This window comes from Neolamprologus brichardi, chromosome 7, assembly GCF_056152115.1.
Source record: "Neolamprologus brichardi isolate AB-2024 chromosome 7, ASM5615211v1, whole genome shotgun sequence".
NCBI lineage: Eukaryota > Metazoa > Chordata > Actinopteri > Cichliformes > Cichlidae > Neolamprologus > Neolamprologus brichardi.
Window position 1 is genome coordinate 10,571,997 of NC_142110.1, and position 15,249 is coordinate 10,587,245.

General features: G+C 37.4%; 1 protein-coding gene across 1 annotated transcript in view; it reads right to left on the reverse strand.

Moving 5' to 3' along the window:
* Positions 1 to 15,249, reverse strand: part of cacna2d1 (calcium voltage-gated channel auxiliary subunit alpha2delta 1) — a 70,755-nt gene that overhangs the window by 7,476 nt on the left and 48,030 nt on the right. The window contains exons 20-32 of the mRNA XM_087843074.1: positions 12,488 to 12,544; positions 12,263 to 12,334; positions 11,740 to 11,801; positions 11,313 to 11,389; positions 8,678 to 8,738; positions 8,508 to 8,599; positions 7,427 to 7,508; positions 5,099 to 5,161; positions 4,401 to 4,504; positions 3,825 to 3,914; positions 3,670 to 3,737; positions 3,542 to 3,580; positions 3,385 to 3,456 (exon numbers count right to left, since the gene is read on the reverse strand). Of these exons, the coding sequence (XP_087699200.1) occupies positions 3,385 to 3,456; positions 3,542 to 3,580; positions 3,670 to 3,737; positions 3,825 to 3,914; positions 4,401 to 4,504; positions 5,099 to 5,161; positions 7,427 to 7,508; positions 8,508 to 8,599; positions 8,678 to 8,738; positions 11,313 to 11,389; positions 11,740 to 11,801; positions 12,263 to 12,334; positions 12,488 to 12,544 (939 nt within the window). The remainder of the gene's footprint in view (positions 1 to 3,384; positions 3,457 to 3,541; positions 3,581 to 3,669; positions 3,738 to 3,824; positions 3,915 to 4,400; positions 4,505 to 5,098; positions 5,162 to 7,426; positions 7,509 to 8,507; positions 8,600 to 8,677; positions 8,739 to 11,312; positions 11,390 to 11,739; positions 11,802 to 12,262; positions 12,335 to 12,487; positions 12,545 to 15,249) is intronic.

Below are 15,249 nucleotides of genomic sequence, written 5' to 3' on the forward strand. Positions count from 1 at the left end.
AGATATTAGCAGTTATTAAGTCAGCTGAAGACTTTTGAGAGGTTTTGCATCAAAATGTTAGTCCAACATAACTCTACCAACTTAAATAAGTAATCATTAGAGTTAAAGTTGTAGAATATATTCCATCATTGATCATCATCTTATATATATATATATATATATATATATATATATATATATATATATATATATATGAACCTCTTGTCTGAGGTTAATAGCTTTTTTCCCGGTTAATTTTATTTATAAGTTAAATACCCTACAATAATACAGAGAAAATTCCAACAATCAAACAACCCCTTTAAGCAAGCACTTGGAAACACTGACAAGGAAAATCTTCCTTTTAGTAGGAAGAAATTTCTGACAGAACCAGGCTCAGGGAGAGGGGGCCATACTTTATCAAAAAGGGAGAGCGTTCAGCCTGATCTTAAAAGCAGAGAGGGCGTCTGTCTCCTGAATCCAAACTGAGAGCTGTTTCTTGGCCTGAAATCTGGCAGCTCTTCCTCCCATTCTACTTTTTCCCCATTCTACCTCGCATCTTGGGAACCACAAGTCACCCAGCAGTTGTAGAGCAAACTGCCTTATTGGAGTAGGGTACTATGAGGTCTTTAACGTAAGATGAAGCCTAATTATTCAAGACCTTGTATGTGCGAAGGATTCCAAACGACCAGGTCATATCCTGGTCAAAAACAACTCTAACTTTCCTCATAGTGTTACTGGAGGCCAAGGTAATGTCATCCAGAGTAAGTATTTGGTAGATGCTTTGTTTTAGTAAATAACCTCAGTTTTATTAAAATTTAGAAGCAGAAATGTAAAGGTCATCTACGTCTTTACATCTTTAAGACATTCCTGCAGTTTAGCCGATTGCTGTGTGTTATGTGGCCGTATGGATAAATAAAGCTGGATATCATCTGCATAGCAATAAAAATGTATGCTATGCTGTTGAATGATACTGCCTAAGTAAACGTTTGTAAATGGTATTGGGTATCTAGAAATATTATCTTGATAGCTATTGTAAAACTGAAAATGTTTTCTATGTTACAGTATACCTTTTTAAGTTTCCATAAAAAGTCGGGCAGATTGGCACTGGAGTCAGTCAAATAACTGCAACATGTACTATTATTTGTGTTCTGTTTTGTTCACCAGTTAGCTTTAGGTACCAAAAGTACTTAAACAGTTTAGGAAACAAATGCAGTTTTGGATGAAAAATGTTAGCTGTAATGATAAAGTAAAAAAACTTTCCATACCAGCAACTTTTATAAAACCAAAATATTTAAATACCCTGAAAATGAGAACAGGCTCATAGGTCAGTGATAAAAACTTTATAACAAAATGACCATTATACTGTACGTGGGAATTGTCAACAAATAGAGATACCATTAAACACTACATAAGGCTTTAAAAATTATGTGTGCCGATGTAATTAAAATTTAATTTTATCACCTCATCTATATTCCATAAAATTACAATTTTCTATTATAAGAAACAACAACAAAAATAAATTTAAATTAAAATATTATACATGCTCAGTGATCATCATCAGGTGTGAGTTAGTTTAACAATGACTGACAATGGACAGTATTTATTTAGCAGTATTTATTGCTGTTTTAATAACTATTAATTTACAACCCATTAATCGATTTGTTAGTTATTTTTAGGTTAGTTAATGTGTAACCTATTTTTTTTTATAAATTGCAATTTTTTAAATTTTAAATTGTATTATTTTTAGTATTTGATGCTTTAATATGTAGAGAGTTTCCATGGGAAAGATGCAAGTTCAAAAAAGGTATTAGAATACAAACACAGCACTTTGCAGAGGTAGATGAGCCACATTTATACAAACATCGTAGTCTAAATAAACACATGTGCAACAAAGCGTCCTCATGACTGTTGTGATGGCAAATTTGACAAAACTGATAAACTTACGTCATTTCCTGTATATTTTTTAATTATGCAAATACGCAATATTGTTTCAATTAGTTGTTTTTTTTCCCAAATCAAACATTTTTTTCACAGCTAGCTTTAACTTTTCTTGTAGACTTAGTACAAAATCATAACTTTGCTTGGCAGGTGAGTCGTTCACAAAAATGTAGACCTTTCCACACAAACTTTGCTTCTCTTCTTCTTCTTCTGTTGTGGATTTGGGTTGTCTCAGAGCCTTCATGTAAGCCCACACTGACTCAGTGATGTTGAGATCAGCACTCTGTGGGGCTTTGCCATCTGTTATGAGACTCTTTGTTTTACTTGTGGCTAAAAACAGTCCTTTACAAAAGCATGTTTGTGGCTGTTATGCTGAAGGATGAGTTTGGGACCAATCAGATTGTACTATGTGAAGTACATGCACTATACTGCTTTCCCATTCAAATTTTTCACAGAGGGCATATGATCTCGCTAGATAGAAAGTGGTGGAATCCTCCAGTCACCAATTACACATGTTGATGCTCGACTGAGGTCATTGTTACAGGACTTCATCATGTTGACTTAACCCTGTGTATTAGGTTATTAAGCGGTTAATTCTTCTTTGTCATTGAAACACATCTTAGGCAATGCTATATATCTGAATCCATGGCCCAGAACAAGATTTTTAGTCTTAAGAATTCCACTTCTTCTATTATAGATTGGAAAAGATTCTAAGTGAAGAGGTGTACTGTTAAGCCTAATAAAGGGATCCTTTTTCTGGATCATAGAACTACTGCCACTGCATACATTTACTTTTCTTCAATAGCACAAAAGGTTTGGCATCGTCTCTGAAGACATCAATTGTTTCACAATGTGGAAAAGAATACTCAAAGACAGTAAACTGTATGTGTCAGATTTTGTGATGGTAGAATGGATCAAAGACAGCAGATGTCCTATCTTGACTGACATGAGATGTTTTTGAGCTCACAGTATATCCTACAACTGACAGGCTGGGGCTGAAGGCAGCCTAAAAGAGTGGAGTTAACACAGTTGAGCGGACTTCTCACATACACACGGGGAAACAGTTCAGTACAGCTTCCATGATTGACTAAGACCCATCGGAGCCTTCCCTTTGATCTTCGTCCAGAGTCTAGTGCTCTACTTTACCAGACACATGGGTCCACTGCTGTAGTAGAAAAGTAGGGCTAAAAGCAAACAGGCCATTCTTGTAAATGAGTCATAAGTCCTTTATTTGACCCGTATATATGATTGATGAATTTCTCTGTCAAAGGTAAGAGGAACTGAGTTTGTAGACAAGTAAAAAAATGAATAGAAAAGACAAGAAACATGACTGCTGGAAAAGTCGCCCCTTCTGAACATGTGGCCACACATTTTTATGATCACAATTTGTAGAGAGCAAAAGGAATGTTCCAAATTAGTGAAGCTTACATGTTTGCAATAATGTAAAGATTGCTGATGATAACTCACCAGGGTAATGTACTCATCCTTGTTGGACATGAGAAGAAATCCTCCATCATCCAGTATCACACAGTCCACATGCTGGAGGATAAAAAGTGTTAAACAACTGGAAAAGCGTTCAAAAAAAAGTATTTAAATAAACTGGTAGTTTTTTATATGGTTATACCTTGTCATTCCTTAGACAGCCGCAAATCTCATCTTTGCACTAAAAGGAAATAAAGTGAGTGAGGCAAAAAAAAGTTCAGTAAAATATACATTTCTTAGATATTTCAAACAATAAAATGAACAGCTTACATTCAGTTTCAGTGTGGCATTCATGAAACTGTTCATCCAGAATGAGACATTGAGTTTCACTCCCACCACTACAGAACAAACCACAAAACAGGCAGAGGTCTTTTTATTTGTGTTTCATCACAAGAAGCAATCAGCGTGGTATTAGCAAGACTGACCTGCTGGTTTGAGCGTGACTTCATTAATGACAAGATCCACTGCTTTGCTCACCAGAATACCTGACTCAGACACAGACTCCCCACTCTCTGCTGCAATTTGGAAAAAGATGAAAGAAGGTTAGATGATCTTTTATCATTGCAATTTAATTGAAATCATGTTTAGAAGTATGCAGCAGAGAGCAATTTCCACTCCCAGTGCAAAATTCCATACATTTTTATCCGTTGAAATTTACAAGAGCTGACCCTGTAAAGCTAACACGTGTTAATCTAGTCACGTGTACTGGAGCTTTAAGCATGGCTTCATCACTGCACTGATGTCTGTTAGAGTGATCAGCGGAGATGACAGGAAGTATACAGGACAGAAGGGAGGGAAGGTGGGGATGAGCACTTTAAGACACAGCGGGAAAAGAAGAAGGATAAAGAGAGTGATATCAGAGGGCTGAGAGCCTGATCTCTGCCAGTAGGGTTGGGATGGCGTCCAAAGGCAGAGAACAGAAAAGGCTCAGTGCCAGACCACACTGAAGATCCTCACACACAGAAATGTGCATGCAAATCCAAACCTTTCAGAAAACTTGCCGTTGAAAGATGGAGCTGTGAAAATATAAATTTCATTGTCCAGGGTCCGCTTGTAGAAACTTGACTCATATGTCTCAGGATTCTCAGTCCACTCTTCCCCAGCGCTGAAAACATTAACAAAGGTGTGTAATATTATATGGGGTCTGTTACAGCCATAAAACACCAAGTAAATGTGTTTGATCTTTCTAAACAACTCATATTTTAATCGATAGCCAGTTGAAACTCATAAAAATAGGCTCACACCCTTTGTAGGGTGTGACGTCCTTATAATAAAAGCAATAACGAACTGTATATTGTGTTTTTGATTGTGAGAACAAAGACTATGTGCATTCAGTTTTAGTTGCAATGTTGCTGTATATTTGAAAAGTGGAGCCCCTAAATGTTGTTCAGGCAATTGAGGAGAAATTGAGGAAAAACTGCTGTATTTGGCTGTGGTTTTTGTAGTTTTAACCCCTGTCCTATACTGGTCTGGCAAGCCCTGGGAGTTCAGCTGAAAGAGCTTAATCTTCCATGTTCTGTAAAATAGCCCAGTGAAGCAAGTGAGTAAAGCAGCCAAAACCATTCAACCTAAGAGTATTACAGTCTGTATCAATTTTCATTTTACACATTTTCACCAGAAGGTATTTGGGGAAAGAATTCAGTGATATTTCCCAATGCTAATGATAGCAATGTAAATACAAAGAAAAAACTAAGAGTACCTTCTTGGATAGACTCTTGTGATTCCTCCATCTGTAGCTACAAACCTGGCCACTATCCCATCCCTGAGAACATGGAAAGCAACAGAAAATCAAACATCAAAGTCAATCACACTCACAATTACAGAAAAAGAGCTTTTGTGAACTGAGATCAGACTACAGACACAAACTGTTTTATACCCATTCGATTGTCTCTATATGTCATAGATACCCTTCAGTGTGTGTAAATGTGTGCTGGGATTATTTCAGACAAGGGGGCATACCATAAAAGCAAACACACTGACGTAATTATTTTATTTTCCCCTCAAAACAGCGTCTTGGCAAAGCACAATGTGGTTGGGTGTGATATGCATTTTATACTTTGCTTTCATCATATTTCACTCATAAGTTGTGATCAAATCATCCATGGCAGACAAGAAAGAAGTGAAACGTTGGCTCAGCCAATAAACTGTGCATGAAGTAATCATCAGCTAGGGTAGTTCAGAGCAGTGGTGTACAAACAGAACAAAGTTTTCCACTGCACAGTATTCTGTAATGTATATAATACTGTGCAAATGTCTTGAGTCACCCCTCATTTCTTTAAATTTTCCTTCCAACGAGCCACAAGACTTTGTAATTCTTTTAAGACATCACAATCACATTCCTTCAGGTCACGCTGTCATTTCGCAAGACAATGGAGTCTCCAGATGGGGCACCTTCCAGCACCCCAACTCAGGGATTCCCAGAAGGCCATTCCCTGACCCAGAGGTGCAGGGAAGCAACCGTCTCATCCACTGCGAAAACACCACCCTCTTCGTGGCGTTTGGGGGGTGTACAAGTATCTCCCTGGCTGGATTCAATCAGACGTCTGGCCAAAGTCCAATTAAATTTAGCCAGTATCACTAGGCCTCATCACTAGCACTATCTTAAGCTTCCTTTCCCACCAGAGCCATGGCATTCTATGTAACCAAAGCAGTTTCAGGGGATCGGACTGCCAAGGCCTCTGGCTTCAACCACCATCTGATTCATACTGCACCAGACTTCTACAGCGCCTCCTATGGGTGGTGGAATGATGTAGCTTATTTATCACCAGACTTTTGCCAGCAATGTCCCCGTGGGCCTGGCTCCAGGGTGGGGCCAGTAACCCCAATCTGGGTGAGGGGCCATGGTGCATAGTTTTTTTGTCCATAAGGGTTTTGTGACTTGTACTTAATTTGGATGGGTGGATGGATGAATGGATGGTGTTAGGCAGTAATTTCCCAGGTTTTCTAAAAGTCTTTCAAAGTTTTTCTTTAGACATTAGCTGCTTTTTCGCTCATTTTCAACTCTGAACCCTAACCCTCTAGTCCAGGGTGTCCGACTCCAGGCCTCAAGGTCCGGTGTGCTACAGCTAATGTCTGCAGGATCCAACACAGCTGATTTAAATGGCTAAATTACCTCCTCAACATGTCTTGAAGTTCTCGAGGCCTGGTAATGAACTAATCATTTGATTCAGGTGTGTTGACCCAGGGTGATATCTAAAACCTGCAGGACACCGGCCGTTGAGGCTTGGAGTTGGAGACCGCTGGAGTCCTTGTAGCTGAGCATTTTAAAATGAATGGCAAGGGTGTTTTTGGTTTGTTTTTTAAATCACTTTACACTGACATATGTCTCATTCAAGCATAAAAAATGGACCAAACTCAAGGGATTAACCTGTTTCATCTCTACACAGACAACTTAGCAAATAACCTATTTTAAATTGTATCTTCAGGCACATCATTAGCAGCCTATTTAAAACAATACATAATTTGCCTTAACTTTTTTAGCTGAATATGAAAAATGGCTTGACATAGATGAAATAGTATTTTTGCACCAAAAATATTTTCAAAGTGCTATTAGCTGAAAAAATGGCTTATCCCAGCACTATATGCAGTGTTTCGATAAAAAAATTGTTTTGAGGACAAAAAAAGACTTGAGAGATCTATAAAACAAAAAAACTAGCTACAGCAGATAACTCTATCTGAAAGTCATGTAATTAGGAAACAGGAAACAATTCCAGCAAACACCTGCTACATCTAGTGTTTGCTGAAGCCTCATCAGATATGGTCTCAATGGGATGAAGCAAATCAAGATGGGAAGAAGGGAGAAAATAATACAAGAACTGGATTGAACATCTGTTGCAACAGGTCTTATGGAGCAATGAATCCAAATTTGAAATTTTGTATTCTAATCATCATCTTTTGCCTGAGTATCACCACATAATATTGAAAATTGATTTAAATTCCCTATCACTATTTTATTGAAGTGCAGATTTTCAGATTTGTTTATTTGCATTGCTTTCAATACACAAGACCTAAAAGTTTTGGCACTCACACGGTCTGCTCGCTCCAAAGTTTAACCAGTTCAGCTGTCAAACCTGCATCCAGGATCAGTCGACTCACAAGGGACACATTACCTATAGATTAAAGACAATATTTATTTTACATATTCCAGGCAGTGAACCATAGCACAGCAACAGTGCGTGACAGGTGAATTATAGTAATGCAAAAAGCAGTCTCTTGTTTACAAATCTGGGCAGGTAACATTAATAACTTATGCTTTTGGAATGCGCACCAGTGAGCTGAAACCAATCAGATCTTCTCGTTTGCTAAAAGTTAGAATAAAACAAGTTGTCATGCAGGTGAAAGTCAGAGTCTGAAAAAAAGAGCAGGTGTATTCAGCCAATGTTCTTCTCGAAATAAATCAAGGAGAAATGACAGCTGTCCGAAAACCATCCAGCAGGGAGGCTTGTGTGGCTATTGCAATTCAGAAAGCAGGTGTACTTTGTGAAGGATTGACTGTTGTATATTTAGGAGGGAGATGATGCCAAGATGCTAAGTTTAAATCTCAAAAACGTGCTTTTCAAAATGAAATCATTCAAGCACGTTTCTCTATAGCGTTTCAACACAACATCTCCTGAGTGTTGTTTTAAATCATGTCCATAACATTTCACAATGACTCAACGTACTGCATAAACAACAGCAAAAAGAGAATTGATGCCAAAGTACATGACTTGACCTTGGGTTAAAATGGATCATGGTACACTGATCCATTATCAGGATGATGGTGGTAAGCCATACTCTGGGTGAGATCCATTAGGTGATGACAAACACTATGAGTCATTGTGCAGCATGACAGCATCAGACTTGTAGGAAACTCAGTCGATAATTCTGTTATCATCCTGCTTAGGATATAGTAATGATCCCAGTCATGCTCTGACCTTGAGATCACGATTTGCAAGTGGAAAATCTTTTAGACCATGATAAACTGTAAAATATGCAATGTACAAATACATACACACACATAGAAATGCAACATACCGTCTGCTGTTCTGGGTGTATATGCAATATGAGTACGAACAGTGCAGGAAACCAGTACAAATGTGAAATAACACTGAAAAAGATGCATGACTCACATGCATCTGGAGTGTTTCTATCAATGTACTGGTTGAAGTCGAGGAGAAATTGGGTGTTGTTGAGTGACAACTTCAGCTCTTTGCAGTACTCCCTGAAGAAACAGCATTGGTCAGTTGGAATCTCCTGTATAGTATATAGAGGATGTATAGTAAATCTGAGGACCACTCACCTTGGAGCAATGTAGGTATAACCAAATTCATCAAATCTCTCCTGCTGCAAGGTCTCCATTGCTTTTGAAAAACAAAAAACAACCTTGTTATGGCTCATATTATCAGATATTATATTATCCAAAAATATATTTTTACAGATAAGTAGAATAGGAGCCAGCTGTGTGATGGCTATATGTGAAAGTATTCACTGTGAGATGACATGATAAGCAGACAAACAGAATTTATTTTGGTTGATACACACACACAGGAGTCCAAATTCCATGACAAGCTCCAAAATCCATAGCCATACATAGCCACAAGAGAATTAGACAGATATGAGGTGATGGATTAAAGTAGAGAGTGTGAATGGAGTTAGAATGGGAAACTATGAGAGAATAACTGACTGAGAAATACTTGCCTTCTTGCCCTGTTGTGACCCCAGAGAAAAAGAGTAGGAGAGAGGGGAAAGCAGGAAAGACAAAGGGTGATAAAAGTGAGTTTGTCATCTGACGAATGATGTCATACCTGGGAAAATATGTTGAGATGTGTATATTCCCTACAGTAGGTAATGAAATACTATGCTGCACTGAAAGGATATTAGGACTAATAGACAAACCTTGAATATGTATATAACAGAGACTGATTGCACTTTGTAGAAAAGAACAGAACAGAACATAAAACAATGAAAGGTGGGGTAGACTGTGGGAATGCATGGAAACAAGATGTAAATATAAAACAATATGAGAAATTTTTTCTTCCAGGGTGTTACTTGCTGCAAGTCTGGATTTTATTAAAAAAAAACAGTCTGGTAATTCTTATCGTATAAATGACATGGCAAGCATCAATGGCCATCATTCTGTAGTCTCTTAAAATGAAGAGTTTTTTGGACATTGCCTTTAAAATATATTGACTTGTGCGGTGCAGTCTGCAAAAACAATTACTGAGCGCTGAGTTTCTTTGGGGTCATAGGATGAAACAATGTCCTTCACATATAAAACATAACAAGCAGATTCATCGCTGCTGTGTCTCTATAGACTGGGAAGGGTGTCTTTATGTCTTTACTTTTCTCTCATCACTTCCTCTACCACGGTATTGGGTCACATCAACAAATATAAAGTTCCACTATATAGATAAAGAAAAAGTCCCACATATATTCATCCACCATACCCATTGCTTTAAGGACAATTTCTAATATCCTAGAGAACAAGTGAGTGAGTTCACTCGATAAGCTGGATTAAGGTGGTGTTCTGGTGGTCTGGCCCCAAATGGAAACTCAATATGGCTGTATGGAGAACTTTAGAGTCCAATCTTCCTATCAGTGCAGACTGTGGCACTGAGGCACAGCATGCTACTTTCTTTAACAGGCCTGTAAACGTTCTGACAGCATTTATGGCACAGTGACAAAGTCGTTACGGTAACCGAGGGAGCGATACAAAGGCTGAAAGAGTCAGTCAAGATCTCATCTGTTGGAATAGCTACACTATTGCTTATGCTTTGTGGTGTTTACATCAAAGTTAGCAAAAAATTAACTAAAGCCAGATATGCCAAATCCAGTGCTTTTTTTCAGCCACTTTTAACCCTTGACTAAAATGGCCCTCTGTGCTTTGATAAGATGATAAACATCTCAATGCAATAATGCAAACAATAAAGGACAAAAAGGTTTATGCAATGGAAGAGCATCACACAGCAAGAAGGAAACAGAGGACACAGAACAGTGAGTACTTGCCCCAAGAAGAAGCTGTAAAATCCCGGTTCAGAAGCAGGAGAAGAGACAGAAAAAGCTGCATCAGAATCAAAATGCAAGCAATTGTACAAAGAGTGGCACACAGAATGTGTGCATGTTAGCGTGTGCCTGAGCTGTGTTTTCATGATTTATAAGCAACTATTACATTCGCTATGTACATTTGTTCTGAGGTGTTAAAAGAAGCAGCCAGTTTGCATTATACAGAGAGCTTTTGGAGCGCAGAGTGAAAAAATAAATAAATCGGCCAAAGAAAAAAACGAACATGGGGGTGGTGGGAGAGGGGTATCAAGAAGAATGAAGAGTGTGAGGTGAGGACAGGTTTATAGATAAGATAGAGAGACAGAGAAATAAGTTGAGAGTCAGGGAAAACAATCCAGGGTAAGGTACGTCTGCTTAAGGTAGGTCATCACCCTGTTAACAATTTAGGAAAGAAACGTTGGACTTAACGACAGAAAGGAAGACATAATTGGCCAAAGAAATATTTATAAGTGTAATGTCCAAAAAAAAAAAAAGAAAAAGGAAAAGAAAAACAACCAGTTTGGTAATGGAGATGATAATGAGGAGATGAGAGAAGCCCAAATGAAGGGAGTAAAGAAGGATGGAAGAGCAAAAAAAAAAGAGATAAGATCAAAAGACCCAGTGCTTGGGCTGGGTATGTGAGAGGGAAAGCATGTGGAAGAGTTTGTGTGGGAGCGAAGGGTGACTGACCAGTGGGTTGCACTAGAAAAGAGAAACTCTGTAGGGATTTGGCAGTTTTGAGGAGTAAATACAAAGGAGTCGCTATGGTTCCAGCTATGAACAAGCAGTACAAAGCAAGTGGGGACACTCAAGAGAAAAACCCAAAGACAGTATGCATGGGGGTAATGATTTGTTTGCATGCTGGTTATCGTCGCTGTATATGTCATACTTACACATGGCTTGTTTAATATCATCCCCCAGTTTAGCTTGAATGAAGTGTTCACTGTATTTAGGCAACACAAGAGCCAGGCTGCAGAAAATATGATCACAGACAGACTCAAAGGTAGCATCATCAGAATAAAATTGTACAGTAAGTACGAAATTATACATTAAATATATAAAAAAATAAAGGATGCTTTCCAAAGAGTTATTTTTCCGGAATGCATTTATGGTTGACTACACATGTGATCTCTTCAATGTATTTCTCATTCAACAGAGGCTGGTGTTAGAAACAAGAGAGTGACCCCTGTTGGCTTAGGTACAGCAGCATCTTCCAATATTTGATGTCTCAGTGCTAACTGGGTTTGAACTTACATTAAACTGCTCGAGCATCCTTAAAAAATATATATTTAATACAACATTTTTTGTAATATGTGTCACCTGTAGTCTGTTCCATTGACTGGTGCCCACGTGTAGGTCCTGATTCCACTATCTATATACCTCTGCAACAGATGGTGCATACAAAAAAGAGAATTCAGAATTGTTCTGTAAATAGTAAAGTTATGTATCAAGCTCCCTTTTAGTTGTGGAAAAATAAATAAATTTGTTACAAAGAAACTATTTTCATCCCAAACCAGGAGCTCTGTCACATCATTAGCGCCTCACTTGTGGTGCAAAAATAGTCCAAACTATCCTCACATAAAAGGACCTTCGTTATAGCAAGCAAGAACAAAAACTGTTTTCTTGTAGCAGGAGATAAAAATGTTTCTACATAAGTTGTAACTCTTTAAATGTTATAAATGTAAACATTTAAGAAAGCTTGAAATACATATTTATTCTGATGTCAATATGGCTCAATCATTTTCAGTTATAGTACCTGTAGTATTTCTCAGTGCCTCATTCATAAAGTTAATATAATTTTGCATTGAAGATATAATGTAGCTTGTGGCTGGGTTTGCCTTACCTCATCCTGAGTTTTGACCAGAGTGTTAATGGTGCGCTCTCCTGTTTCACCATCAATCATCATTCTCCTGATCTACACATCGAGACAAACAAACAGCACAGTTACACTTTTTTTTAAAAATCTGATTGACTGATAATAATAGATTATTTTAACAGTTTGTCTCATGGCTTCATATAAACAAGTTAGTCAGACAACCTGGAAACCTGGTGCTTCTATTTACTACACCTCTATTTTGATGTCGTTCTCCAACTCAGCATCCAGAAAGTCCAGAGTAACAGGCTCCTGAAATTTAGGATTCTGTGGAAAGAATAATATTTCACTCAGAGAGAGGCACAGTTTTAGATTAACTAAGGACAGCTTAATCAATCACACTGACAGGATCAGTGTAATCAAAACAAAAGAGAATTTTGATTTAACTATAGACTTTTGATTAGCTGAGCTCGAAATAATATATGAGTTTTGTAATATAAAATTCACTCAGACATATCAATTAATCTAAAGTCTACTGAGCTAATATAGAAAAATGTTCCAGGGGACCATTTTGCAGTTGTTATTCATCATCAGTCTACCACAGATTCCTCTGCATTTTGTAACTTGGATGGACAAGTAAGACAGTTTCATCTACATCAACCTTTTCAAAGTGTATCACTAAGAATAGTAAAGTCACCAAAAAGAATTATATTTTATTAATGCTGACATAAAATAAAACAGTAAAATCTGTCTTGTCTTATACACAGCTTTCTGCAATTTCCCAAAGAGTGACACGTATCAAACTAAAACAATTCTGCACAGTTATCATAGACAGTCTGCGTCACTTCTTTATTTTCTGTAAATTTTCTTATGAGCAGTTTAGCTGAATAGGTTCATATTGTGTCGCTTCCCTTTGTTTCCTTTTCTTAAAAGCTAATTTTATAGTTGTGATCACTTCTGGTCTTCCATGTTTGAAATTTGGCTCCCACAACTACTTATGTGTCTAAAGGGACTGGCTTGATGTGGTCAGAAAGGCTATTCAACACGTTATTCCATAATTTTAAAAGGTTTTATTCATATAAACGGCACAAAAAACCCTAACAAAAAATGTAAACATGTGCAAATATGCATTATTGTGTTTGTGTTTAGATTTTTAAACAAGGAGACAACAACCTTAATTTTACCTTAATAACATTATTAACAAAAATGTGCTTTTTAGTAGTTTTGGGAACATTTTTAGACCACGGTTAAAGATCTAAGATTTATGAAAAAACAGTTAAGGAGTAAACCCTTAAGTGGAAAAAGAAGATGGTATAACAGATGGTGTACTACAGTACTGGGTAGGTAGGCAGCAGATATGCATTTAGGTGTTACTAATACGAACGAGACATCAGTTATTTGAGATGTTCTTTTTGAGTCAGTTCATTAATTTTCCTCAACACATGAATCTAGTCAAATCTTGGGAATAAAAAATAAAGGCTAACATATGGTAGCAGTTTGACAGCATATCTGACATCAGACACAGCTAAATCAGATTTGATACAAAGTGACACTGAACTCTATGAATGTCCTCTCTTAAAAACCTTATACGTCTGAGTGGCTTTATGGTGGTATAAAATAGTAGCAGTAATCTTGTGCTTCTCTATAAAACAGCAGTACATGGAATCTGATACCAGCGTGTCCTTCATAGTTCTTCACTCAAAATAAAGGGTTGGGTGGTGAGAGCATAGCAGTGTTGAAGTGATGTTTTCTATATAGATTCTTGCACGGTGGTATACATTGTGCAAGCCGTACTGCAGCTCAAAACACACAGAATTTGACTGTAAAGTCGGCTATGTTGGATACAGAGGAATAACTTTGCTTTTTTTTAAGCTTTAAAATGAAGTATGATTTACTGTGGCAAATGCACATGGACAAGAAAAGCAACTAACTAGAAAAATCATTTACACTAAAGGGCATCGGTCAAGGTTCTTACATGTAAGTGAAATAAATTGAAGCAACAAAGGAAGATGACGACGACGAAGCATCTCAGCATGAAAACGAGAAAAGAAAGAATAAAAGATCAAGAGGTACAACACTGGGTGATACAGAATGAAACATCAAACACGAGTTAGACAGGAAAGGAAATGAAGAGAAGGGAAATGGGAACGGTGGATGGTGGGAAAGGCAAAGAAAAAAAATCAAATGAGACGTAAGGAGTTAGAAAAGAAAGGATAACAAAGTAGGGGAGCGATGTATGTCAACAATGTAGTGAGCAGAGATGGGGTGTGAGATCAGAATGAAAACACTCTAGCAGCAGGGTAGGTCTGCGTGATGAATATGAAATATGCACAAACATAATCAAATACAGAGAGAGCCGAGGCAGTGTGAAAGACAGAGAGAGAAAAAGAAAGAGAGGGCCCCATCAGTATTCATACAATCTCCCATTCAGACAATAAGCCTTACATACTGTATTTAAAAAGTGTGTGGTGGGCTGATGGGAAAATAGCTTGCTTGAATGCCACGTGAACATGAGGTCATTCAGAGAATAGCTTTGATGCTTATGTATGGTTGAGTACAGTATGTGTGTTATTACAGTAAGACTGCTTTAGGCTTCCATGCCTTTTTATACAGATTTGAAGAAATCTAAACTCATATTGTCACATTACTGATATAAAAAAGCAGAAAACAAGTAAAATGATAAAACAGTGTCTGCTTCTGTGTAGTTGTTCACCTCACGTATACAAGGAAAGTACAAGCAGCCATGGAAATGTTGGAGAATAGCAAATGCAGCAAATATACTCTCTACAAAGGTTAAAAAAAATCATATGTTTAACTTTTTGGATTAATTTCACTATATATTTTTATTAATCTAATGCTGCCATCTTTCAGTTTAACTAAAAATAGTGGCATATGGCATCTATGTGTTTTAAACGACTAACTAGTTTTCACTTTTGTCAGAACCAGCCTTGAGACAGAATAAACCCACACTGATGGATGGTGCATAATGGCAAAAACAAACAATATATATAGCAGCA